This window comes from Tachyglossus aculeatus, chromosome X1, assembly GCF_015852505.1.
Source record: "Tachyglossus aculeatus isolate mTacAcu1 chromosome X1, mTacAcu1.pri, whole genome shotgun sequence".
Classification (NCBI taxonomy): Eukaryota; Metazoa; Chordata; class Mammalia; order Monotremata; family Tachyglossidae; genus Tachyglossus; species Tachyglossus aculeatus.
The window spans coordinates 12,737,707-12,762,763 of record NC_052101.1 but is presented as its reverse complement, the minus strand read 5'-3'; the positions used below and the strand labels follow the sequence as shown (position 1 = coordinate 12,762,763).

The following is a 25,057-nucleotide window of genomic DNA, read 5'->3' as shown; positions in this document are numbered from 1 at the left end:
AAAGCCCGTGCTCTTTCCACTGAGACACCAAAGCCACGCAATTGCTACCCAATCCAAGGTGGAAAGATTGGAGGGCTTATAGGACAATTAGAAATTCCTATCAATATTTCAGGTAGAGATTCCTCTTTTTGCTGGTATTTCTTAACTCAATTTTTATCTCCCTACAAAAATAGAAACGGAACTTTTTTGTATTTAAAATTTTCTTCACTGCTCGGAAGCTGAGACGCTATCAACGCTGCCAAGTAACGATCGGGGTGACCTAGCATCTCACCACAGCACCCAAATGTGAAGCCCAGACATCTTTATAAATAACGGCTTATATTCTTATCAAAATCAAAACAAAAAAATACGTGTAACAAATTCCAACATAACCAAAATAAATAATGGAAAAATCACTTCACTGTAGGAAAACAAAGTAGAAAGTATTATTGCCGTCACAGACAATTAACCAAATGATGTAGCTGCTAAATACAATAGTTGTTTTTGGTCTTCTCTGGAGAAGCTGAAATTTAAGGGAAAAAAAATTCCCAGATTCCCCTTAAAATCATCAGTTACATTTTAATCGAATTACTGATCTAAAACCCATCAGATTCATGCATGTGGTAATTATTTTAGACTTCTGTGAATGATAAAGTCAATTTGGGACTCTTTTTTTTTTAATTACAGGACAGTCAATCAGTTAATTGGGTAGGGACTGTCTCTATATGTTGCCAACTTGCACTTCCCAAGCGCTTAGTACAGTGCTCTGCACACAGTAAGGGCTCAATAAATGCAGTTGATTGATTGATTGATTAATTGGTGGTATTTATTGAGAGATTACTGTGTGCAGAGCATTCTACTAAACACTTTGGGAGAGTATACCATCACAGAATCATTAGACATGTTCCCTGCCCACAGTCATGAAATGAGTCCTGAGATTTAAAATAGAAAGTACCATGGACATTTATTCTGGCCTAATACTAAGTAATCGCTGATATAATCAAAACTTTGTTTGGCCTTTCTGTCCAGCATTATATTTTTCTTCCTTATGGGATTCTCTCTTTACATTTGACCCAATCTCCCTGCAGCATGTAGGTTATGGTTGCTACTGAGTAAATTATATTACATTTAAAAATAAACCCCGTGTAGAACTAGCCTGCTGAACTGATTGCTTAATTAAATAAAGCCGTGAAGGACTGTAAACAAAGGGGGAGGAGGGGGAAGGAGGAAGTATAAGGGTGTCAGAGGAATAACAGGGCCAAGGGATAACGTCTTGAAAAGCTGGGATGTGATTTGTAGATTCTGCCATAAAATGGTCATCAGGCTGTAAGCACCCAATAAGTCGCCTACGATCACATTAGAGAGTGAAAGTAGTGTTTTTAGAGTGGAAGAGGTTAGAGGGTTTGGGAAAAAAACAAACAAAAAAAACCTTCTTCAGAATCAAAAGGCCATTAAGGAGTCACGAGAGGTTCCATTCAGATCAATACTCCGGCCCTGACAGCGGCAACAGAGCTCCATGGAACCGTCTGATGGTTGCCTTCTCTGACATCTAACCTCATCGTTATGGATTAAACGTCCCCAAACTGATAAAACTGAGGGGAACCAGAGGCAGCCCATGGGAAAAAAACAACAGGAGTTTCTCTCTTGGGAGGTCCTGAATTCCAAAGGCAAATGGCATATGTAAGAATGTTCAATGTGCTGATCAGATTTTAATGATTAAATAATTTGTTTATGAGGAAGACCCACCAGGACTAGGGCTGTGGAGGGCTGTCTGAACCCTAGACTGATCCCCTCCTCCCTCCCACTCCATCCCTGCAGGAAAAACTGTGAATGGAAGCCCTTTTCCCAGTGTTTGGGACTTGGGGAGGGAGTTGGCCGTTCAGACCAAAGTGCCCGGAATGTGAGGGGCATGTGATTATTCTCTCCCAAAGTCATAAACTGATATTTTTTTACTGTAGTCTGGGGACAACCTTTCCTGTTATTTTTTTTCTTATGTGTCTGTCAATCAATCAATCAATTTACTCATCAAGCGCTTCTGTATGCAGAGTACTGTACCAAGCGTTCGGGAGAGTACAATGGAGTTGGTAGACACATTCCCTGTCCACAAGGAGCTCGCACTCAAGAGAGGAGACAGACGTTAAAATAAATTATAGATATGTGCAGAAGTGCTGTGGGTCTGGCGTTGCGGTGGATAAAGGGTGAAAATCTAAATGTTGTGGGCAGGGAATGGCTCTATCAACTCTGTTACACTGTACTTTCCCAAGCACTTAGCACAGTACTCTGCACACAGTAAGTACTCAGGGAATAGGGATTGAATGACTGATTGAAGTGAAAAGGTGATGCAGAACGGAGAGGGAGTAGGGGAAATAAAGGCCTAGTCAGGGAACGCCACTTGGAGGAGATAATAATAATAATTATTATGGTATTAAGTGCTGACTATGTACTAAGCAGCGTGGCCCAGTGGAAAGAGCCCGGGCTTTGGAGTCAGAGGTCACGGATTCAAATCCCAGCTCCGCCACTTCTCAGCTCTGTGACTTTGGGCAAGTCACTTCACTTCTCTGTGCCTCAGTTACCTCATCTGCAAAATGGGGCTTAAAACTGTGAGCCCCACGTGGGACAACGTGATCACCTTGTAACCTCCCCAGCGCTTAGAACAGTGCTTTGCACATAGTAAGCGCTTAATAAATGCCATCATTATCGTTACTAAGCGCTGGGGTGGTTACAAGGAAATCGTGATGAACACAGTACCTGTCACACGTGGGGCTCACAGTCTTAATTCACCATTTTACAGATAAGGGAACTAAGGCCCAGGGGAGTGAAATGAATTGCCCAAGGTCACCCAGCAGATAAGCGGTGGAGCCGGGACTAGAACTCATGACCTTCTGATTCCCAGGCTCAATCTGCTACGCCACGCTGCTTCTCCGCTTCGTACTTTGAGAGCACACTGAGGTTCAGTGTGTGAACCAATGCCTTTGAATAGTTACGTCAAATGCAAATATCTCACATCTTAAATACCAAATTCATCCACTCCTGGGGCCCTGTTGATGTTTCCGTACCCGTTCCTGACTTGGTTCAAAATAAATTCAGGAGCTATCCACCGGATGCTCCCAATAACTGTGAGAATTATGAAATGCTGTTGAGCAAATACTGCGTGCTTTTGGATACCATGAAGGTAAGCCTGGAAGAGTCAACAAACACACTCATGTCTAAACTCTTTCATGGTGGAGAAATGTGCCCTGGAATGTCTATGTAAATATTAAAGCTAGCTTTTGATTTTAATCTCTATTTAGAGTTCTTTGATTTAAAGGACAAAATGTTTGTTAAAACTCTAATAATTACATAAGGCTTTCTACAGAAACACAGGTATGAGATGTTGGAGAAGCAGCGTGGCTTAGTGGAAAGAGCCCGGGCTTTGGAGGCTGAGGTCATGGGTTCAAATCCCGGCTCCGCCAAATGTCAGCTGTGTGATTTGGGGCAAGTCACTTCAGTTCTCCAGGCCTCAGGTCCCTCATCTGTAAAATGGGAATGAAGCCTGTGAGCTCCCCGTGGGACAACCTGATTACCTTGTATCCCCCCAGAGCTTAGAACAGTGCTTTGCACATAGTAAGTGCTTAATAAATGCCGTTATTATTATTATTATTATTATTAAATCTGGGGGCAGATGGGGGCAATTTCTTCATTGGGCTTTACAGGTCAGTAAGGATGCCTGTGGACAGACGTGAAGGTGATATTTTTCATGAGCTGTGCCTATCCCCATCAGTGGTAAAACTGGCTCCTGGCCAGGCTTACTAGGTGTTTAAATACCACTGATTGATTGAGACTGGGTGGTGTGAAGAGACTCTTGTTGCTTTGTGTTAGTTTCAACACTTTCTCCCATTTGCATTATTTGACTAACTCTCACACTCTACACAGCACCTTGAATTCCACCACACAAGACAGGAAGCCTCTAAATTCAAAATGAAAATGCATCTTTTAAAAATCAAGCTCAGAAAGAGAGAGTCGGGAACATTTACTTCAGATACTACCCCTAGGGGATTTGTTTTAAAATGAAGTGACCATATTTTCTGGAGCTCAAGGTAGCTTGGGGGTTCTGGGAGTAAAATTTGGATAAAGGTAGTCAGTCCAGGGGTTTAAGACTGTTGGTGAGAAAAAGACAAAAAGGGTGATAGAAAAGACAAAGAAACAGAGAGTTAGAGAGAGACAGAGAGAGAGAGAGAGAGAGAGAGAGAGAGAGAGAGAGAGAGGAAAAAAGGTAGATTATCAGTATCAATGGAATTTTTGGAGCATCTATTTGAAAGTGAAGGATTGGCATGCTTGGGAACATACGTAAAGCAATAAAAGATGTGACTCTGTCCTCAATGTACTTACTGACTAATGTGGCGGGGAGAAGATGTGAATTTGTGAAATTATGAGGTTAAAAGTGGTAGAATGTAAATGAATAACATGCAATTGAATAAACACAGATGGTGAACAATATGTATGTGGCCTGCTTTCCACACCTCTTAGACAGTGAGCCCCGCATGGGAGAGGAAATGTGTTTGATCTGATTATCTTGTGTCTACCCCAACGTTTAGCACGGTGTTTGGCATGTAGCAAGTGCTTAATACATATCATAATTTAAGAAGACAAGAGGGTGGATCAAGTGAGAAGGCAGGGCTGTAAGTGCTGACTTGGAAATCATGCATAATAAATAGTACTTGAATGCAAGTTAGTAAACATATCCCCCAGAAAGTCTTAATTCCCATTTTACAGATGAGGTAACTGAGGCACAGAGAAGTTAAGTTGCCTGCCCAAGGTGCTCTGCACATAGTGAGCACTCAGTACCATCGATGACGATGATGAGAAGCAGCGCAACTCAGTAGAAAGAACCCGGGCTTTGGAGTCAGAGGTCGTGGGCTCTAATCCCGGCTCCGCCACTTGTCAGCTGTGTGACTTTGGGCAAGTCACCTCACTTCTCTGTGCCTCAGTTACCTCATCTGTAAAATGGGGATTAAGACTGTAAGCCCCACATGGGACAAACTGATGACTTTGTATCACAGTGTTTGGCACATAGTAAGTGCTTAACAAATACAATAATAATAACAACAATAATAATAACAATAATAAGTAATAATAATGGAAAATCTGGAAATGAGCTCCATGAGACTCCAAATTTAAAGGATGAGAAGAGGAAGAAGCACAAAGGATTCTGAAAGGGCTCAACCATTTGGCCCCCTCCTACCTTACCTTTCTGATTTTCTACTATAATCCAGCCATCATGCTGTGCTCCTCCAATGCCGACCAACTCACTCCATTACAAATCTCAACTATCTCAGCGCTGACTTCTTGCCCACCTGAGCCCATCTCTGCATAGGGACTGTCTCTATCTGTAGCCAAATTGTACTTTCCAAGTGCTTAGTACAGTGCTCTGCACATAGTAAGCACTCAATAGATACATTTGAATGAATGAATCCTGTCTCTAGCCTGGAACACTCTCCTCATTCTTATAATAATAATAATGGCATTTATTAAGTGCTTACTATGTGCAAAGCACTGTTCTAAGCGCTGGGTAGGTTACAGGGTGATCAGGTTGTCCCTCGGGGGGGCTTACAGTCTTAATGCCCATTTTACAAATGAAGTCACTGAGGCACGGAGAAGTTAAGTGACTTGCCCAAAGTCATACAGCTGACAATTAATAATAATAATAATGATAATAATAATGTTGGTATTTGTTAAGCACTTACTATGGGCAAAGCACTGCTTTAAGCACTGGGGGGATACAAGGTGATCAGGCTGTCCCACATGGGGCTCACAGTCTTCATCCCCATTTTACAGATGAGGTCACTGAGGCCCAGAGAAGTGAAGTGACTTGCCCAAAGTCACACAGCTGATAATTGGCGGAGCTGGAGTTTGAACCCATGACCTCTGACTCCAAAGCCCGGGCTCTTTCCACTGAGCCACACTACATATCTGGCAGACTATCACTCTCCCCACCTTCAAAGCCTACTTGAAGGTATATCTCCTCCAAGAGGCTTTCTCCGACTAAGCCCTTATTTTCTCTTCTCCCTCTCCTTTCCGTGTCGCCCCGGACTTGGATTGGCACCCTTTATTGGGCCCACCCTCAGCACCACAGGCCTTATGTACCTGTTTGTCTCCCCCACTAGACTGAAAGCTTGTTTTGGGCAGAAAACCTAACTGTCATACTTTACACTCCCAAGACCTTAGTACAGTGCTCTGCATCATCATCATCATCATAATGATGGTATTTGTTAAGCGCTTACTATGTGCCAAGAACTGTTCTAAGAGCTGGGGGAGATACAAGGCAATTAGGTTGCCCCACATGGGGCTCCCTTTATACCCATTTTCCAGATGAGGTAACTGAGGCCCAGAGAAGTGAGGTGACTTGCCCAAAGTCACACAGCTGACAAGTGGCGGAGCCGGGATTAGAGCCCACGACCTCTGACTCTAAAGCCCGGCTCTTTCTACTGAGTCGTGCTGCTTCTCATCATCGTCATCAATGGTACTGAGTGCTCGCTATGTGCAGAGCACTGTACTAAGCGCTCGGTCCATGAGCAGCCTGGTCTAGCGGATAGAGCATGGGCCTGGGATTCAGGGGAAGTGGATTCATTCATTCATTCAATCGTATTCACTAAGCGCTTACTTTGTGCAGAGCACTGTTTGTTTGTTTTGTTGTCTGTCTCCCCCTTCTAGACTGTGAGCCCGTTATCGGGTAGGGACCATCTCTATATATTGCCAACTTGTACTTCCCAAGCGCTTAGTACAGTGCTCTGCACACAGTAAACGCTCAATAAATACGAATGAATGAATGAATGAACAGCACAACAATAAACAGTGATGATTCCTGCCCATAACGAGCTGGCAGGCTAGAGGCGGGGAGGCAGACATTAATACAAAGAAATAAATTTACAAATATATACATAAGTGCTGTGGGGCTGGGCTGAAGGGGGAGAGCAGAGGGAGCAAGTCAGGGCGACGCAGAAGGGAGTGGGAGATGAGGAAAAGGGAAGGCCTCTTGGAGGAGATGTGCCTTCAGTAAAGCTTCGAAGGGAGGGAGAGTAATTGTCTGTAGTCCCACTCTGCTGTGTGACCTTGGGCAAATCAGTTACCTTCTCTGTGCCTCGGTTACCTCATCTGTAAAATGGGGATTAAGACTGCGAGCCCTGTATGGGAAAAGGACTGAGTCCAACCTGATTACCTTGTATCTACCCCAGTACTTAGAACAGTGCTTGGCAAATAGTAAGCATTCAACAAATACTGCAGTTATTATTGCTATTATTATTATTACAATACAACAGAGTTTGCAGATGTGTCCCCTCACATTGTAAGTGCTCAATAACGACAACTGATTGATTGATAAAAGCCAGGCCAGAAGAAAAGCGAGAAGGATTAGGCCTGAAAAGTAAACCAAATATTGTGGGAAAATATGAACATTTGGCAAACACTAGCCTATTTGTGGTTTCAGAGAAACCCTTCCAGGCCCATAGGTTCGATTTAGAAAAATTTCTTCTCTACAGCACTAAATACTACCACGGCAGCTTAGAATGGTTAAAGCAGCCATCTCATTTTCCAGCTAAATTCCAAGAAGTACAATAGAGAATCTTTATTTTTTTTCTACTGCTTGGGGTAGAGGATGATCCCTGGCCCCTCCTCACCTCACTCAGAGTCCAAGAACTAGGGGCGAGGGAAAAAAAGCTGCTGGGGTGGGAGTTTGAGCAAGGGTTGCTAGGAAATAGTGAACAACTTCTTCGGATACTGAAGTTCTCCTAAGGGAGACTGTGTTTGTATAAGGTTAGAGGGGTAGATTGCTTAGGATGGCTGTTTAAGCCCCTAAAATGGGCCACTGTAAACTGTGACCACGGCTACTGGACAATCCGTTTGTGGATAGGGAAGAAAGAGCTCATTCCCAACATGTGAACCGAAATAATCTAGCTCAGTGGTTACTGAAAGGGACCCTTAGAGAAATTAGTGACTGAAAAGAACAACTGATAGAAATTAGCATAGGGAATCATTTATAACATTTAACTACATCCATAATCCTTGACCCCCTTCTTCAGAGAGTCAATCCCGTGAGCTAATTTATTTTGTACATTTTGTGTCTCCTCTTAATCTGAAGTTGCTATCAGGATGGCCGAGCAGTCTAAGGTGCTGCGTTCAGGTCGCAGTCTCCCCTGGAGGCGTGGGTTCGAATCCCACACCTGACAGTGACTTTTTCCACCTCCTTCTCATCCTGCAGAGACAGAAACTCTCCGGAAATCTCTTGATGAGTATCGTATTTATTGAGCACTGTATAAGCGCTTGGGGGAGTACAATATGCCATTAAACAGTCACATTTTCTTCTAGACTGTGAGCCCATTGTTGGGTAGGGACTGTCTCTATACGTTGCCAACTTGTACTTCCCAAGCGCTTAGTACAGTGCTCTGCACACAGTAAGTGCTCAATAAATATGATTGATTGATTGATTGATTGCTACTAACAAGAATTACACCTCCACTTCAACTGTGGTGAAGGATTTTTGAGGCTGCATTATTTCACCTTAGTTCTTTCAAAATGTCCGCAGTCCAGCTATTTTCCAACCCCATTTTAAGTACGTTTGACTTTGGTGCTTGGCACAGAGTGAGCACTTAAGAAATATAAAAACAACAATAATAATAATGATTTACTGAAAAAAGTTGGTTTAATATATATTTATGGTTTATGGAAAACCACAATTTTGCTATTCTAGACTCCTATAATATGCACCTTTGCAGATATTAGAAAAAAGTGCCAATAGAACAGTCAACGGAGTTTACTTTGAACGATCCTAGTCAAAACACTAATAAAAAATCACCACTCCATAGATACCACCAGGGCAGGACTAGAAGACCCCAAAAGAATTAGCTACCTAATGCATAACCCTCAGAATGATGTGGGTAGAACTTATGACAGTTAAATTAAATGGATCAGCAGAAAAACCTTAAAGACTAGTTCTGCTTGGGGAATCACATTTCATTTTAGGAACCAATTTTGCGGTTTCAGCCTTCCGTCAAGCCCTCCTACATAACTTGGTTGAGACACAAATTGTTTTTTCTCTGAGTGCCGGATGATTTAGTCTTCCTTATTGGTCTGGTGTGACTCTCTGCATGAGGACAAAGATATCTACAATCACAGCTGTGAAAGGAGAATTAGAAACAGATACAGAGAGGAGGTCACAGAGACACATAATGTATCTCTCTTTTAACATAATGTATTTTAAACAAAGTTTTATATTGTTGGTAAAACCCAGGAAAATGCACAGGCTTTTCAACAGGGGAATCAAAAAAGGAGACTACATATCGGCTCAAGAAAACTCCAAAATGTAGCTGAATGTGAGGAGATACGATTGTAAGAAATAAAAGAGCAAGTACTGCTGTTGACGAGAAGTGAATAGAACACAGATCTGGGGTTATTATTTAAAACTTTCAAAATATCTGCTTCTCTTATTTCTAAGTACCTAGCCATGCTTTGCAATGAATATAATTTTATTGACATTTGGCAACAGGAAAACAAGATAAGGAACCCTCATATACATTTCAGTCAGATGTCTTTCCTTTGAAATAGCATGGCTTAGAGGAAAGAGCCAGGGTTTGGGAGTCAGAGGTTGTGGGTTCTAATCCCGGCTCCGCCCCTTGTCAACTGAGTGACTTTAGGCAAGTCACTTAAATTCTCTGTGCCTCAGTTACCTCATCTGTAAAACGGGGATTAAGACTGTGAGTCCCATGTGGGGCAACCTGATTACTTGTATCTACCCCAGTGCTTAGAACAGTGCTTGGCACATAGTAAGAACTTAACAAATATCATTATTCTTATTATGTCACTTTGGCGAAAGGAACTCTCTGCACTGGGCTCCCTATTTGTGAAAATGCTCCAGACAATTTAGTCGTGACGCAGGAATAACAGAAATTATTCCCTTGGCTGAAAGTAATGAATTGTGTGGTGTAACATCAGAGTCATGATCGGCCGTAAGCGCCTGGGAAATACAGAACATATTTTCTTAAAGACTGGGGCCTTGAACTGAATTCTGTGGTAAAAAAACAAAGCAAACAACTATCCCATTTATCTGTCCAATATGCACAAGTGGGTCCCCATGCACACCATTTAATTTGGGAACATTACAAGTAATTGCCAAATAATACAACAGAAACCCTGGAATATTGGTTTCCTTGGGGCCAATTTACAGGGTGATTCTTAATAGAGTCTAACAAGCAAATTGTGACTAACTCCCAAAAAATGTTTGGGTGGGGAGAGGGTCCTTACTCCACAACCTTGGTGTCACTGACCTTTAGTTCTAAATTTCCAGTGATATTTTGATTCGGGGATGGGCTCTAAAGACTTTCTGGACAGGGCCTTTCCTATCTGTAAGGAATTGATGCTTTAAATCTCTCCAATGGGAATCTGTCACCTCTAAATCCATTCCTCACATGGGAATTGATGAAAAGTTTTTTTCTGGTACTTTTCCTAAACCCTAAGGAGAAAGAACCCCTCAATCCCGCTGTCAATCACCAGATTCCCCTGCGAGAGCGAGAGATGGGCTATAAATGAGGAAGCCATGTGAATTGGAGACTTTTGAAGTCTGGAGCTTTGGCGGGGAGGTCTCCCCTTCCCCAGAGAGCCGTCCGGCCTCTGCCAGAGATCAATCACTTTGAAGACAATCTTCATCATCATCATCATCAATCGTATTTATTGAGTGCTTACTATGTGCAGAGCACTGTACTAAGCACTTGGGAAGTACAAATTGGCAACATATAGAGGCAGTTCCTACCCAACAGTGGGCTCACAGTCTAAAAGCGGGAGACAGAGAACAAAACCGAACATACTAACAAAATAAAATAAATAGAATAGATATGTACAAATAAAATAAATAAATAAATAGAGTAATAAATATGTACAAACATATATACATATATACAGGTGCTGTGGGGAAGGGAAGGAGGTAAGATGGGGGGGATGGAGAGGGGGACGAGGGGGAGAGGAATTGGATCATTCAGAACACTGGGGAAGGAGTAGGGAGAAGTCTAAGATGTCCTGCTTTCAAGAACAGTGTCCTCAATTCTTCTGACATTGTTATTTTAGATTGCAAATTTTTCACTTCCTCACCTTTCAATTGTATCTACTATTCATTCATTCATTTAATCGTATTTATTATACCTACCAATCTCCACTTAGATTGTAAGCCCAGTGTGGGACAGGGAAAGTGTCTGGTGGCACATAGTATGTGCTCAATAATAAAATAATCCCGGCTCCTCCATTTGTCTGCTGTGTGACCTCAGGTGAGTCACTTCACTTCTCTGGACCTCAGTTACCTCATCTGTAAAGTGCCCCATATGGACAGGGACTGTGTCCAACCCGATGTGCTTGTATCCACCCCAGCGCTTAGTACAGTGCCTTGCACATAGTAAGTGCTTAACAAATGCCATAATTATATGTCTCTTTGTTACTGAATTGTACTTTCCAAGCGCTTAGTACAGTGCCTTGTACACAGTAAGTGCTTAACAAATGCCATAATTATATGTCTCTTTGTTACTGAATTGTACTTTCCAAGCACTTAGTATAGCGCTTTACAGACAGTAAGTGCTCAATAAATACGATTGAATGAATAATAATAATAATAATAATGTCACTTATACAGCACTTATATGCTATGGTCATCGTTGTGAACAGGGAATGTTTCTTTTTGTTGTTACACTGTACTGTCAGCTGTATGACTTTGGGCAAGTCACTTAACTTCTCTGTGCCTCAGTTACCTCATCTGTAAAATGGGGATTAAAACTGTGAGCCCCCCAAGGGATAACCTGATCACCTTGTAACCTCCCCCGCACTTAGAACAGTGCTTTACACATAGTAAGCGCTTAACAATTACCATTATTATTATTATTATTATTACTCTCCAAAGCGCTCAGTACAATGCCTTGCCCGCAGTAAGCGCTCAATAAATACGACTGAATGAACGAATCAGGTATACTCCTTGCCCACACAGTGTTCCTAATCTATCTTATCCTCGTTTTGCAAATGAGAAAACTGAGCCCAGAGAGGTTAAATGATTTGCCCACAGTCGCACAGGCAGTCGGGGAGCCTGGATTTGAACCTGGGCCTCCTGGCTCCTAATCCTGCGCGCTTTCCTTTTGGCTACAATATTACTACTACTACAGCTACTATTACTACTACACAAGCCAGGATTTTCTACCAAGAAGACTTGCAAAACAAATGGTATTTCATAGCACACCAGATGGTTCTTGGTCCAAGCCCCTAACAGAAACCACTTTAGCCGTTCTCATTAAGGGAAGATGAGGCTGTTGTCCACACAAATCCAGGAAGAAATGGCTATTTGGTGCGCAGAAGAGGACGAGGCTTCCTAAGCCTTCCTCTACATAACCACAGTTCGGGAGACACGGCCTGCCAGTTGCATTATACGTAGCTGAGGTATTAAAGGAGCCAGGGCGCATCAGAGAATATCCATGAATCCCATTCCAGAGTTGGAAAGTCTGATTTCCAAATCCCCTCACTTCCCTGAAGGTGTGATCTCTGAGGTGCAATTCATTCCTTTTAGCACACTTCCTGGCCCGAGTCACAACGTACCTCTAAATTATTAACGCACAAACCAGTGACCCACTGCTGCATGGATGATACTATTCTGCGTGTGGAAGAGTCCTTAGCCATTACCTGACGATTACATTTTTCGACAAAGGAAGTACAGGCAAAGACACCCCATCACCACATTCATTCATTCATTCAATTGTATTTATTGAGTGCTTACTGTGCGCAGAGCACTGTACTAAGCACTTGGGAAGTACAAATCGGCAGCATATAGAGCCGGTCCCTACCCAACAACGGGATCACAGTCTAGAAGTGGGGGACAGACAACAAAACAAGTAGACAGGTGTCAATACCATCAGAATAAATACCACATCCCTGAAGCCAGACTGAGCCCCCTTTTTCCTCTCCTCCTCCCCATCCCCCCAGGCCTATCTCCTTCCCCTCCCCAAAGCACCTGTATATATGTTTGTACTGATTTATTACTCTATTTTACTTGTACGTATTTACTATTCTATTTATTTTGTTTATGATGTGCATTTAGCTTTAATTCTATTTATTCTGATGACGTGACACCTGTCCACATGTTTTGTTTTGTTGTCTATCTCCCCCTTCTAGACTGTGAGCCCGTTGTTGGGTAGGGACCGTCTCTACATGTTGCCGACTTGTACTTCCCAAGCGCTCAGTACAGTGCTCTGCACACAGGAAGCGCTCGATAAATACGTTTGAATGAATGAATAAATGGGGACCGTCTCTATATGTTGCCAACTTGTAGTTCCCAAGCGCACAGTACAGTGCTCTGCACACAGTAAGTGCTCAATAAATACGATTGAATGAATGAATGAACGAACTGGCAGCTTCAGTGAAGCAGGAGACAGGCTTGCATTGCAGCATGTCTGAAATTGTGGTGTGAAGAACGACGCCATTCTAGAGTGTGCTATAGCACCCATGGATAGTGCTATCAAAAGCTTGAGGAAAGCCAGCACTTCTTTTTTTTAATCTAGCATCCTCACATCAAGCTGCAACTGGATACACAAGACAGCCTGCAATATAAATATATGAACTCGCTTCATCGGGTATCCACTATGGACAGAGTTCCCCACTCTAAGTGCTAAAAAAATTTTAAACACTGTAGATCTAAATCAACTGTCCACGCTTCTTAAGTGTTTGATTTTATAATGCAAAATAAAGGTTGGCTTCCAGTGTGGCTCATTGGAAAGCACCCGGGCTTTGGAGTCAGAGGTCCCGGGTTCAAATCCCGGCTCTGCCAATTGTCAGCTGTGTGACTCTGGGCAAGTCACTTCACTTCTCTGGGCCCCAGTTCCCTCATCTGTAAAATGGGGATTAAGACTGTGAGCCCCCCGGGGGACAACCTGATCACCTTGTAACCTCCCGAGTGCTTAGAACAGTGTTTTGCACATAGTAAGCGTTTAATAAATGCCATCATTATTATTGTAACCTCCCCAGCACTTAGAACAGTGCTTTCACATAGTAAGTGCTTAATAAATGCCATCATCATTATTATTATTGCATCCCCCTACCTACATTTTAGGTAGGAGTCCTGGCTAGCACCCATCTTTATAGGTGAATAGCATAAATATAATTGTGGTACTTGTTAAGCGCTTACTATGTGCCTGTCACTGTACTAAGTGCTGGGGTAGATGCAAGAAAATTGGGTTGGACACAACCTCTGTCCCACATGGGGCTTACAATCTTCATCCCCCTTTTACGGCTGAGGTAACCGAGGCGCAGAGAAGTGAAGTCCCTTGCTCAAGATCACACAGCAGGGGAAGCAGCATTAAAACCCAGATCCTTCTGGCTCCGCCACTTGTCAGCTGTGTGACCTTGGGCAAGTCACTTCACTTCTCTGTGCCTCAGTGACCTCATCTGTAAAATGGGGATTAAGACTGTGAGCCCCCCAGGGGACAACCTGATCACCTTGTAACCTCCCCAGCGCTTAGAACAGTACCTTGTACATAGTAAGTGCTTAATAAATGCCATCATCATCATCATCCCTGGCCTGTGCTCTATCCATGCCGTTTCTCAAAATTTCCATCAGCAGTCATTCTCCTCCTCCTCATCTTCCCTCTCCTTTTCCTTTTCCTTCTTCTTCTCTTTCCTGGACTTCCTTCCTTCCAATACATGGTTCACAGCTTACAAACATATACTCAGGAGGCGTGCCAAGCACTACACAAAGCACTGGGGTAGATAGAAAATAATCAGGTCAGACACGGTCCCTGTCTCACACAGGGCTCACGGTCTATATAAAGAAAAGAAGAGAAAGAAAATAGTTCTTGCCCTCTAAGAAATAGACTAGCAATTTATTCTCTGGTCTCATTTTTCTGGTTTAAATCAAGGCTCTAGGAATTAAGCTCAGAGGTTTAGTTCCTGAGGAAAAAGGCTTACTAAGTGCAAAATGTTAGCATATTAACACACAAAGCAATGATGTGGGGTGATCACACTGAGAGGCAGATATAAAGTCTAAGCAAAAAGAGAATGGAAAACAGGCAATTGATTCTGTCTAAAATTGGGAAAACAATGATGTATTTAAGAAAATAATCACACTTAATGCACAGAAATGACGGAAAATATGAACTTTGGATAGGTATGCCTAGAATAAAAATTTCCAAATGGGAGCAAATGAGCACGTTTCATCTTAAGCAAATACATCTGTAAAAACAATCGTGAGATTCTTTTTGCTTTTGAGCAACTACTAACGGTTCTGACGATGGGGATCGCACAGGGCTCGGCCATTTCTAGCCCAAATGGGAAAAGACGATTCGGACTGTGAGACCCCCTCACTCTGCCCCCTCATTCCCCGCTTAGCCTGCCCTGCCGTCTTCCAAACTCGAGGTACACGATGACTGTTGACCACATGACTGGATCCAACCGCCGGTCCCTGGCTCCCCGCCCTAATAACAATGATAATGATGGCATTTATTAAGCGCTTACTATGTGCAAAGCACTGTTCTAAGCGCTGGGGAGGTTACAAGGTGATCAGGTTGTCCCACGGGGGGCTCACAGTCTTTATCCCCATTTTCCAGATGAGGCCACTGAGGCACAGAGAAGTGAACTGACTTGCCCAAAGTCACACAGCTGACAACTGGCAGCGCTGGGATTTGAACCCATGACCTCTGACTCCAAAGCCTGGGCTCTTTCCACTGAGCCGCGCTGCTCTCTCCAACCCTGGGCTTTAACGCCAATCCAACCGGGCAGACAGAACGAATGGCCCCAACGACTGACGGGAAAATGTACAGGCTAACGAAGCTCTAGATCAGGTGGGACAACCTGATCACCTTGTAACCTCCCCAGCACTTAGAACAGTGCTTTGCACATAGTAAGCGCTTAATAAATGCCATTATTATGATGATTATTATTATTAGATCGGCAGGGGATTCCGGGTCACCGCCCGGGAATGACCGCGCCCATCACAGTGAGGGCCATTTCCAGCTCCGCTCTTGTAGACTGTGAGCCCACTGTTGGGTAGGGACTGTCTCTATATGTTGCCAGCTTGGACTTCCCAAGCGCTTAGTACAGTGCTCCGCACACAGTAAGCGCTCAATAAATACGATTGATGATCGCTCGCTCACCCACTCATAAGACACGATCCAGCAACCGCGGGCAATTCCCAGCAAGACGTTCAGAGTGCGCCGAGGAGCTCCTACCACCACGTGGGTCGTGGTCTCGCATACAGTGTGCAGACATGAAAAGCCCTTTAGGGTCTTCACCACCTGAAGGATGACATTCTGCTTCCTGCCAAACAAGACAATGAGAAAGACCACAGTTGGTTGCCGTTGCCGAAGCTCGTCCACTTAAGATACGACCACAGCTATACCCCTGGAGAAACACATTCAACAAATCAACAGTGCGTATGGCTTTGGAGTCGGAGGTCATGGGTTCAAATCCCGGCTCCACCAACTGTCAGCTGTGTGACTTTGGGAAAGTCACTTAACTACTCTGGATTTTAGACTGTGAGCCCACTGTTGGGAAGGGACTGTCTCTATATGTTGCCAACTTGTACTTCCCAAGCGCTTAGCACAGTGCTCTGCACATAGTAAGCGCTCAATAAATGCGATTGATGATGATGATGATGACCTCAGTTCCCTCATCTGCTAAATGGGGATTAAGGCTGTGAGCCCGCAGTGGGACAACCTGATCTCCTTGTAACCTCTTCAGCGCTTAGAACAGTGCTTTGCATATAGTAAGTGCTTCACAAATACCATCATTATTATTACTATTATTATTATGGCTTGCCTTCTGTGGGCAGAGTGCTCAGAAGGCTACGATAGAATGAGTAGACATGTTTCATGCCCTCAGACATGATCGATAAATACCGATTAACCTCTGTTTCATTCGTTCATTTGTATTTATTGAGTGCTTACTGTGTGCAGACCACTGTACTAAGCACTTGAGAGAGTACAATACAACAATAAACAGCCATAATCCCCACTTACAAGGAGCTTACGGTGTTGGGGAGAGAGGAAGGCATCATACAAACAAATAAAATTACAGATATGTACATAAGTTCATTCATTCAATCATTTATTGAGTGCTTACTGTGTGCAGAGCACTGTACTAAGCGCTTGGAAAATACAATTCAGCAATAGAGCAATTCAGCAATAGAGACAATCCCTGCCCACACCAGGCTTACAGTCTAGAAGGGGGAAGGTGGACATCAAAATAAGTAAATAGGCATCAATATAAATTAGTAGAATTAGTAAAATTATAGATATATACACATCAAAACAAGTGAACAGGCAACAATATAAATAGAATTATAGATATATACATAAGTGCTGTGGGGTGGGGAGATATGGGAAGAGCAGGAGTGAGTTGAGGTGATGCCCCCTTTAAGACTGTGAGCCCACTGTTGGGTAGGGACTGTCTCTATATGTTGCCAATTTGTACTTCCCAAGCGCTTAGTACAGTGCTCTGCACATAGTAAGCGCTCAATAAATACGATTGATGATGATGATGATGATGCCAAAGGGAGGGAGCTGAGGAAAAGGGGGTCTTAGTCTGGGAAGGCCTCTTGGAGGAGGTGAGCCTTCAGTAATAATAATAATGGCATTTATTAAGTGTTTACTATGTGTAAAGCACTGTTCTAAGTAGGGCTTTGAAGGGGGGGATGAGTGATTAGAGGATTTGAGGAAGGAGGGCGTTCCAGGCCAGAGGTAGGACGCGGGCCGGGGTCGGCGGTGGGACGGGGCGAGATTGAGGCCCAGTGAGAAGATTAGCAGCAAAGGAGCGGAGTATGCAGGTTGGGATGTAGAAGGAGAGAAGGGAAGTGAGGTAGGAGGGGGCAAGGTGATGGAAAGCTTTAAATCTAGTAGTGAGGAATTGGCTGGAAGCGGGATTAAAGGGTCATGATGGGGTCCTTGAGGTAAAAGACAGAAATAACAACTTAATAAATGACAGCAATAACAACTTAATCTGGTAAAACCCAGGGGAGATGACTGAATTGTCCTTGGGCCAGTGACTAGGGGAGCCCTGAGGCGATAGTTGAACTGTTCCTGGTGTGTGGCGAGTGAAGAGTCCAGTGTTCAGGGAAATCCTGAGGAGGTGGCTGAATTGTCCTAGGGGGCATGGGAGTGAGGAGGCCAGAGAAAAATTAGTTAAAAGTAGCAGAGTAGGTGTGAAGGCTTCTGAAATGAAATAATGTCTGAACCTGGGCCTTTGTCACCTGGGGGCTAGGCAGCCGCACCCTGATCTGACCCCGGTGGAAAAGGGGTACGAGAGACAGGTTACCTGCAGCAGTCACAGAGAAAATAGTCAAAGGAAAAGTAGGGTTTAGGGTATTCACTCACTCATTCAGTCGTATTTATTGAGCGCTTACTGTGTGCAGAGCACTGTACTAAGCGCTTGGGAAGTACAAGTTGGCAACATACAGAGACGGTCCCTACCCAACAGCGGGCTCACAGTCTAGAAGGGGGAGACAGACAACAAAACAAAACATGGAGACAGGTGTCAAAATCGTCAGAACAAATAGAATTAAAGCTATATGCACATCATTAACAAAATAAATAGAATAGTAAGTACGTACAAGTAAAATAGAGTAATAAATCTGTACAAATATATATATATATATACACAAGTGCTGTGGGGAGGGGAAGGAGGTAGGGCGGGGGGGTGGGGAGGAGGAGAGGAAAAAGGGGGCTCAGTCTGGGAAGGCCTCTTGGAGGAGGTGAGCTCTCAGTAGGGCTTTGAAGGGAGGAAGAGAGCTAGCTTGGCGGTTGTGTGGAGGGAGGGCATTCCAGGTCAGGGGAAGGACGCCTTGAGGGAGAGAATGGCTTAGAGAAAGCTGTCCTTAACGTGATGAGCTGGTGACTTTCTCGTAGGATTGACTAAGAAGTCAGAATCTCTGGGGTCCCCTTCCCAAGACTGCTCATTGCCACCCCACTATTCAGTCATTCATTCAACTGAATTTATTGAGCGTTTACTGTGTGCAGAGCACTGTACTAGGCGCTTGGGAAGTACAAGTTGGCAACATATAGAGACGGTCCCTACCCAACAACGGGCTCACAGTCGAGAAGAAGCCCTGACAACTTTTTCCAGCCTGGGAACCTGCGGAAGGCTAAAGTAAGAACAGCAGGAAGTAAAAGGGGGAGAAGGAGGGAAGGAGAGACACAAACGGTTCCACCTGCCAAGTGGGAAAGGGATCTATTGGGAATTATTAAGTTTTCTAATCTACTCCCCTGAGAAGTCGTGAGCAAAAGGGTCTGGGCGCCGGAAGGTCTTGGCTGTGCATCATCATCATCAATCGTATTTATTGAGCACTTACTATGTGCAAAGCACTGTACTAAGCACCTTGTGCATCTATCTCAGAGTTGCCTCACGGACTTTAGAGCATTATCGAGTCAGCTGAGTTAAGTGAATGTGGAAGCCCCCTCAGAGGTTCTTGGGTTTCTGGAGTGGCAGCGGAATCCAATTCCCTTTGCGTCCTCACCCCCATTCCTTCCCGGAAGCACTTGGGTGCGCAGCTCTGCTCTAACTTACAACAGACTCGTGGGAAAGGAGCTAGCAAAAACCACATGCTATAAAGTAAACCCATTGAAAGAAAATAGGTAAATGAAACCTCCAAGAGGCTCACTACACAGAAATTAGTTGTTCTGGGGCGGTAGCCCAGGGCCCCTCCGCCCTTAAATGTACGTTCCGCTTTTACTCTCTACGCTTCCGAAACAGCTGCCACCCAGGGACTTGATTCAATCCTTCTTAACATTTCCAGTCGGAGCTTTTCCCGGTGAAATCCAGATTTGCAGGGCCTAAGTACGATGTTTTTATTCCTCCTCTACTCCCACATCCTCCGGGCAGTTTCCTTTGGGTAGGGAGTGGTGAGGAATGTCAACAGAGAAACAGCGTGGCTCAGTGGAAAGAGCCTGGGCTTTGGAGTCAGAGGTCATGGGTTCAAACCCCGGCTCCACCAATTGTTAGCTGTGTGACTTTGGGCAAGTCACTTCACTTCTCTGGGCCTCAGTTCCCTCATCTGGAAAATGGGGACTGTGAGCCCCACATGGGACAACCTGATTACCGTGTATCCCCCCAGCACTTAGAACAGTGCTTTGCACAGAGTAAGTGCTTAATAAATGCCATTATTATTATTATTATTATAAGACTTTGAGCCTCCGAGGGATAACCTGATCACCGTGTAACCTCCCTAGCGCTTAGAACAGTGCTTTGCACATAGTAAGTACTTAATAAATGCCATTATTATTATTATTAATTAGGAGAGGCTGTATCTTTCCCTGCCTAAGTGTTTGTTTGGAACCAAGTGCCTTCCATCCAACCTAATTTCCATGGAGATAGTGCTTGTCAACCTTGCCTTTGACTGTGAAGAGAATAAGGGGGAAAGCAGGTGTGTAGAAGAGCAGGAATAAGGTCAATAAAAAGCACATTTACATATATGTGTGCATATATACATATAGATTCATTCATTCATTCAATCGTATGTTTTGAGCGCTTACTGTGTGCAGAGCACTGTACTAAGCGCTTGGGAAGTACAAGTTGGCAACATATAGAGACGGTCCCTACCAAACAGTGGGCTCACAGTCTAGATCTAAAATCTAACCAAGATTATATTATATATATGTATACACACACACACACACATATATATACATATATATATATTTATGTATAAAATCAAATCAAGATTATATTTTTAAACTCCCTGTTTAGAAGACCAAATGAATCTGAAGTTTTTTGTTTTGACGAAACCAGGTGAGGCTAAAGGGAAATTATGTCCTCACTCCAAAACCTAAATCCCTTCAATACTGTTCCACTTAACGCTGATGCATTTTGTAGTACACGTGGACAAAATTAGAGATACATATTTGTTTACATTAATCACGAATGGGTTGGAAGAAAAAATGTTTCATGTATCTGCCTTTTTATTTCATGCTGTGAAAAAGAAACAAACAAGTTGCTAGAGAAAGTTCCTTAAACATGCTTGCATTTTTTCGGTATATATTTTCATACAACTGTCAATGATTTGACGAATGTCTTAAACCTGAAATAGATATGCGAGTGGTGCAAACAGCATGGTTCCCGACCCCCCTCCTTTAAAACAAGAATTCAAAAAACTGTAACCAAATATAACATAGAATATGGAATTGTGTTTTTGTTGGACGTTCTTTATTTTATAAGCATTTAAGGAGAATGATAAGACTACGCCAGAAAATTATTAACTCCACAGTGACCTCTGCTTTTAATATTTCATGAGTGTCTCCCCACACTGAAGCTGATATTCCTTGAACAGAAATTCAGCTAAAGCAAGCGTCTAAGTCAGTGGTGCCTTGGTTCATTCTCCCCCTCTGGCCTGTGAGCTTACTGTGAGCAGAAATGTGTCTGTTTGTTGCTATATTGTGCACTTCCAAGCGCTTAGTACAATGCTTTGCACACAATAAGCGTTCAATTAATACGATGAATGAATGAATAACATTCCTGACACAGCATTTCAACTGTGTAAGGGAAGTAAAGCTCTCATCTTCTGAACCGTTTGTGAACAAATGGGACTATGAAGTAGTTTAAGCTACAGCTCCAAAACATTTTCAAAAGTTTCTTGTTCTTAAATGCTTCCAAATGATGTGTGTTTTATGCAAATCTTCCAATATTGATATTCACTTAAACAGAGAGCAACATTCCAGTAGCTATTTTACAACTCTGCACGCAAATGCCCAAAGTGCGATAATGCACTTTCCAAGTCGCCCACAGAGAAGTTTCACTCAGTGCCACATGTGAAAGTGAAGCCCACTTATATTCAACTCACATTTTACACGGAATAGAACAACCTTCAAAATAACAGTACTTACTCAGAGGGCATGCTTGTCATGACTAATGTTCTTGTTGGCTAGAGATTTCGAAAGAAAGGGAACAAAAAAACAAAGTCAGAAATATGAAAATCATTTTTTCCCACAGAAACTCCACTGTAATAGGTTCTACAAAGGTTGCAGCCCTTAAAAAAAAAAAAAAAAGGATGAAAGAATGTATCGGAGGCCCAGTGGCAAGCCATGGGATGGAGGCTTCAAGTTTCAGGAGGGAAGAACATAAGAGTCAAGGCATCCTCCGGTCCTAAAACTGGAGGGGTCAACTGATGTAGCCCCTGTCTCCAGGCAGGTCAATGCCTAGAGGAAGGGAGCCAACTTAACTCTCCCTCCCACCATCCCTTCCATCAACTACCCTCGGCGGGCCGGCGTTTCTTCAGGCCGGGGCCCCGGCGACTCATCCCCTCTACTCTGCATCCCCAGTTGGTGGTGAAGTTGGGGAATGTGGAAGAGCCAAAGGGCAGAGGGGGTTGCAGTTTTCCATTTTGGGACAGGGGAGTCCCAATTTTTTTAATTTTTGTTCATGTTCTGTTCCTGGAGACTGAAAGACACAACAGTATTTTCCCAAGCCAGTCCCATTAGACAATGAAAAGAAAATGTGCAGTAAAAGAAGTCGCTTCTCAGGGGTTTTCTCTGTGGATTTTGGCGGGGACAGAGGTTCCCTGGGAAAAGTCCCTGAGAAGCGGCTTTCACGAAAAACTCACAGAAAGCCACCCTCCCCACTCCTTGTCTCCCTCCTTCCCCCAAGTTCACCGCTGCTCCAAGCAATCGAGTGCATGTAGGTCTACCCCCTGCTATCCCTTCACCCCGGCCCCTTACGGAGGACAGTCAAGTGCTTAGTACAGTGCAAGCACTTAGTACAGTGCTCTGCACACATTAAACACTCAATAAATACAATTGAATGAATGAATGACAGTCACCCACAAAAAAAGTTCTTCCGGAGGTTTGAAACCTAGGATTGGAATCCCTCACAATTCATTCATTCATTCAATCGTATTTATTGAGCACTTACTGTGTGCAGAGCACTGTACTAAGCGCTTGGGAAGTACAAGTTGGCAACATATAGAGACGGTCCAATATATATATCAATCGTATTTATTGAGCGCTTACTGTGTGCAGAGCACTGTACTAAGCGCTTGGGAAGTACAAGTTGGCAACATATAGAGACAGTCATCATCATCATCATCAATCGTATTTATTGAGCGCTTACTGTGTGCAGGGCACTGTACTAAGCGCTTGGGAAGTACAAGTTGGCAACATATAGAGACGGTCCCTACCCAACAGTGGGCTCACAGTCTAGAAGGGGGAGACAGAGAACAAAACATATGAACAAAATAAAATAAGTAGAATAAATATGTACAATTAAAATAAATAAATAGAGTAATAAATACGTACAAACATATATCCCTCAGGCCCCTTGGATTCCCCAGACAATGTTCCCATCTCAAGATTTAAAAACAAACCGCAATGTTTTAAATTTATATACGCTCTTGAAAAGCACTGAGAGCACATCAGATATAGTAATTTGCTCTTCACCACAAGCTAGGGAAGCAGTGTGGGCTAGTGGACAGAGCACAGGCTTGAGAGTCAGAAGGATCTGGGTTCGAATCCCAGCTTCGCCACTTGGCCGCTGTGGGACTTTGGGTAAGTTACTTCACCGCTAGACTGTAAACTCATCGTGAGCGGGGAAATATGTCATTTTATTATTATGTTGTAGCCCATCAAGCACTTAGTACAGTTCTCGGCAAACCGTAAGTGTTCAATAAATATGACTGACTGATTCCTCCCACCCTCTGTAGTACTTATGCATAACATGTTTAAAGGTTTGCAGGTTTTTTGCTCCCCCCACAAATATTCTATTTTAGCATCTGCCTCTGTTCCTAGATTGTAAGCTCCCGTAGCTCAGGACAGGCCTTCCCAGACTGAGCGCCCTCCTTCCTCTCCCCCTTCCCACAGCACCTGTATATATGTTTGTACAGATTTATTACTCTATTTATTTTACTTGTACATATTTACTATTCTATTTATTTTATTTTGTTAATATGCGTTGTTTTGTTGTCTGTCTCCCCCTTCTAGACTGTGAGCCCGCTATTGGGTAGGGACCGTCTCTATATGGTACCAACTTGTACTTCCCAAGCGCTTAGTACAGTGCTCTGCACACAGTAAGTGCTCAATAAATATGGTTGAATGAATGAATGTCTATGGTATCCTCTCAAGAGCTTTGTGCAGGGCTCTGCACAGACTCAGTGATCAATAAACATGATTGATTGATTGACTGATATGGGAGATTTGGATTATGCCCATGGAGTCACGAGCTGCGTTGTTTGACAAGGTGAAGAGTATAATCCACTACAGCCTCTCTTTCTGAAAGAATGAAGAAAGGTCAGCAATTCACTTTTCATTGAGGAGAAAAAGAAGCATTCTGGAGCCTTCTATGGAGACAGAGAACTCACATTCTTTGAGTAAACCCTAAATCCGCCAAATTTGGCTGAAGCTTAGAGGGGACGCTTGGAAAGGGTCACTCAGACGCTGTACAAAACGGTTAGCGTTGGCCTTCCGCCCTGCATCACCATCATCAATCGTATTTATTGAGCGCTTACTGTGTGCAGAGCACTGTGACTGCATGACCGGTGAGGGGAGTGAGCTAGAAATGGTTAAGCAAGGACAGGGAGGAATACTACAATTTGAAATGAACAAGTCACAGACTGTACTTGAAACTCAGATAAAGGGCAAATTTCATACAACTGTTTCACTTGCAGTTGCCAGTATAAAATACGCACTCCTATTTCATAAAATTGTATGAACTAACCACATGTTGAAAGACAGTCCTTTCTTTCCAGGAAATAGGCTAAATTGAGGCATCAGTTGAGTCAGCTGATACAAGTGGTGAAATTAGAAGAGAACACAGGCTTAAAAAGTGATTCCTAAAGCGCGGGTAAATGAGGAAAAAGTGATAAAACAGCATTACAAGGAGAACTTCTGAAAGGATAAGATTCATTTCAATGCTTGTGATAAATGAACTTAAAAGGACTGTGTAATTTTCTCATCCTCACTCAACTCAGTCACATTTCCAAACTATAGCATCTAAATGTTCCACTATAACTTCTTTTACTGCACATTTTCTTTTCATTGTCTAATGGGATTGGCTTGGGAAAATACTGTTGTGTCTTTCAGTCTCCAGGAACAGAACATGAACAAAAATTAGTACGGTT

General features: G+C 43.3%; 1 protein-coding gene across 1 annotated transcript in view; it reads right to left on the bottom strand.

Moving 5' to 3' along the window:
• The window catches only part of MCPH1 (microcephalin 1), a gene marked incomplete at its 5' end in the record, with an annotated part of 367,307 nt that overhangs the window by 270,641 nt on the left and 71,609 nt on the right, over window positions 1-25,057 (bottom strand). Inside the window, 2 exons of the mRNA XM_038771659.1 lie at window positions 16,116-16,278; window positions 21,834-21,871. Of these exons, the coding sequence (XP_038627587.1) occupies window positions 16,116-16,278; window positions 21,834-21,871 (201 nt within the window). The remainder of the gene's footprint in view (window positions 1-16,115; window positions 16,279-21,833; window positions 21,872-25,057) is intronic.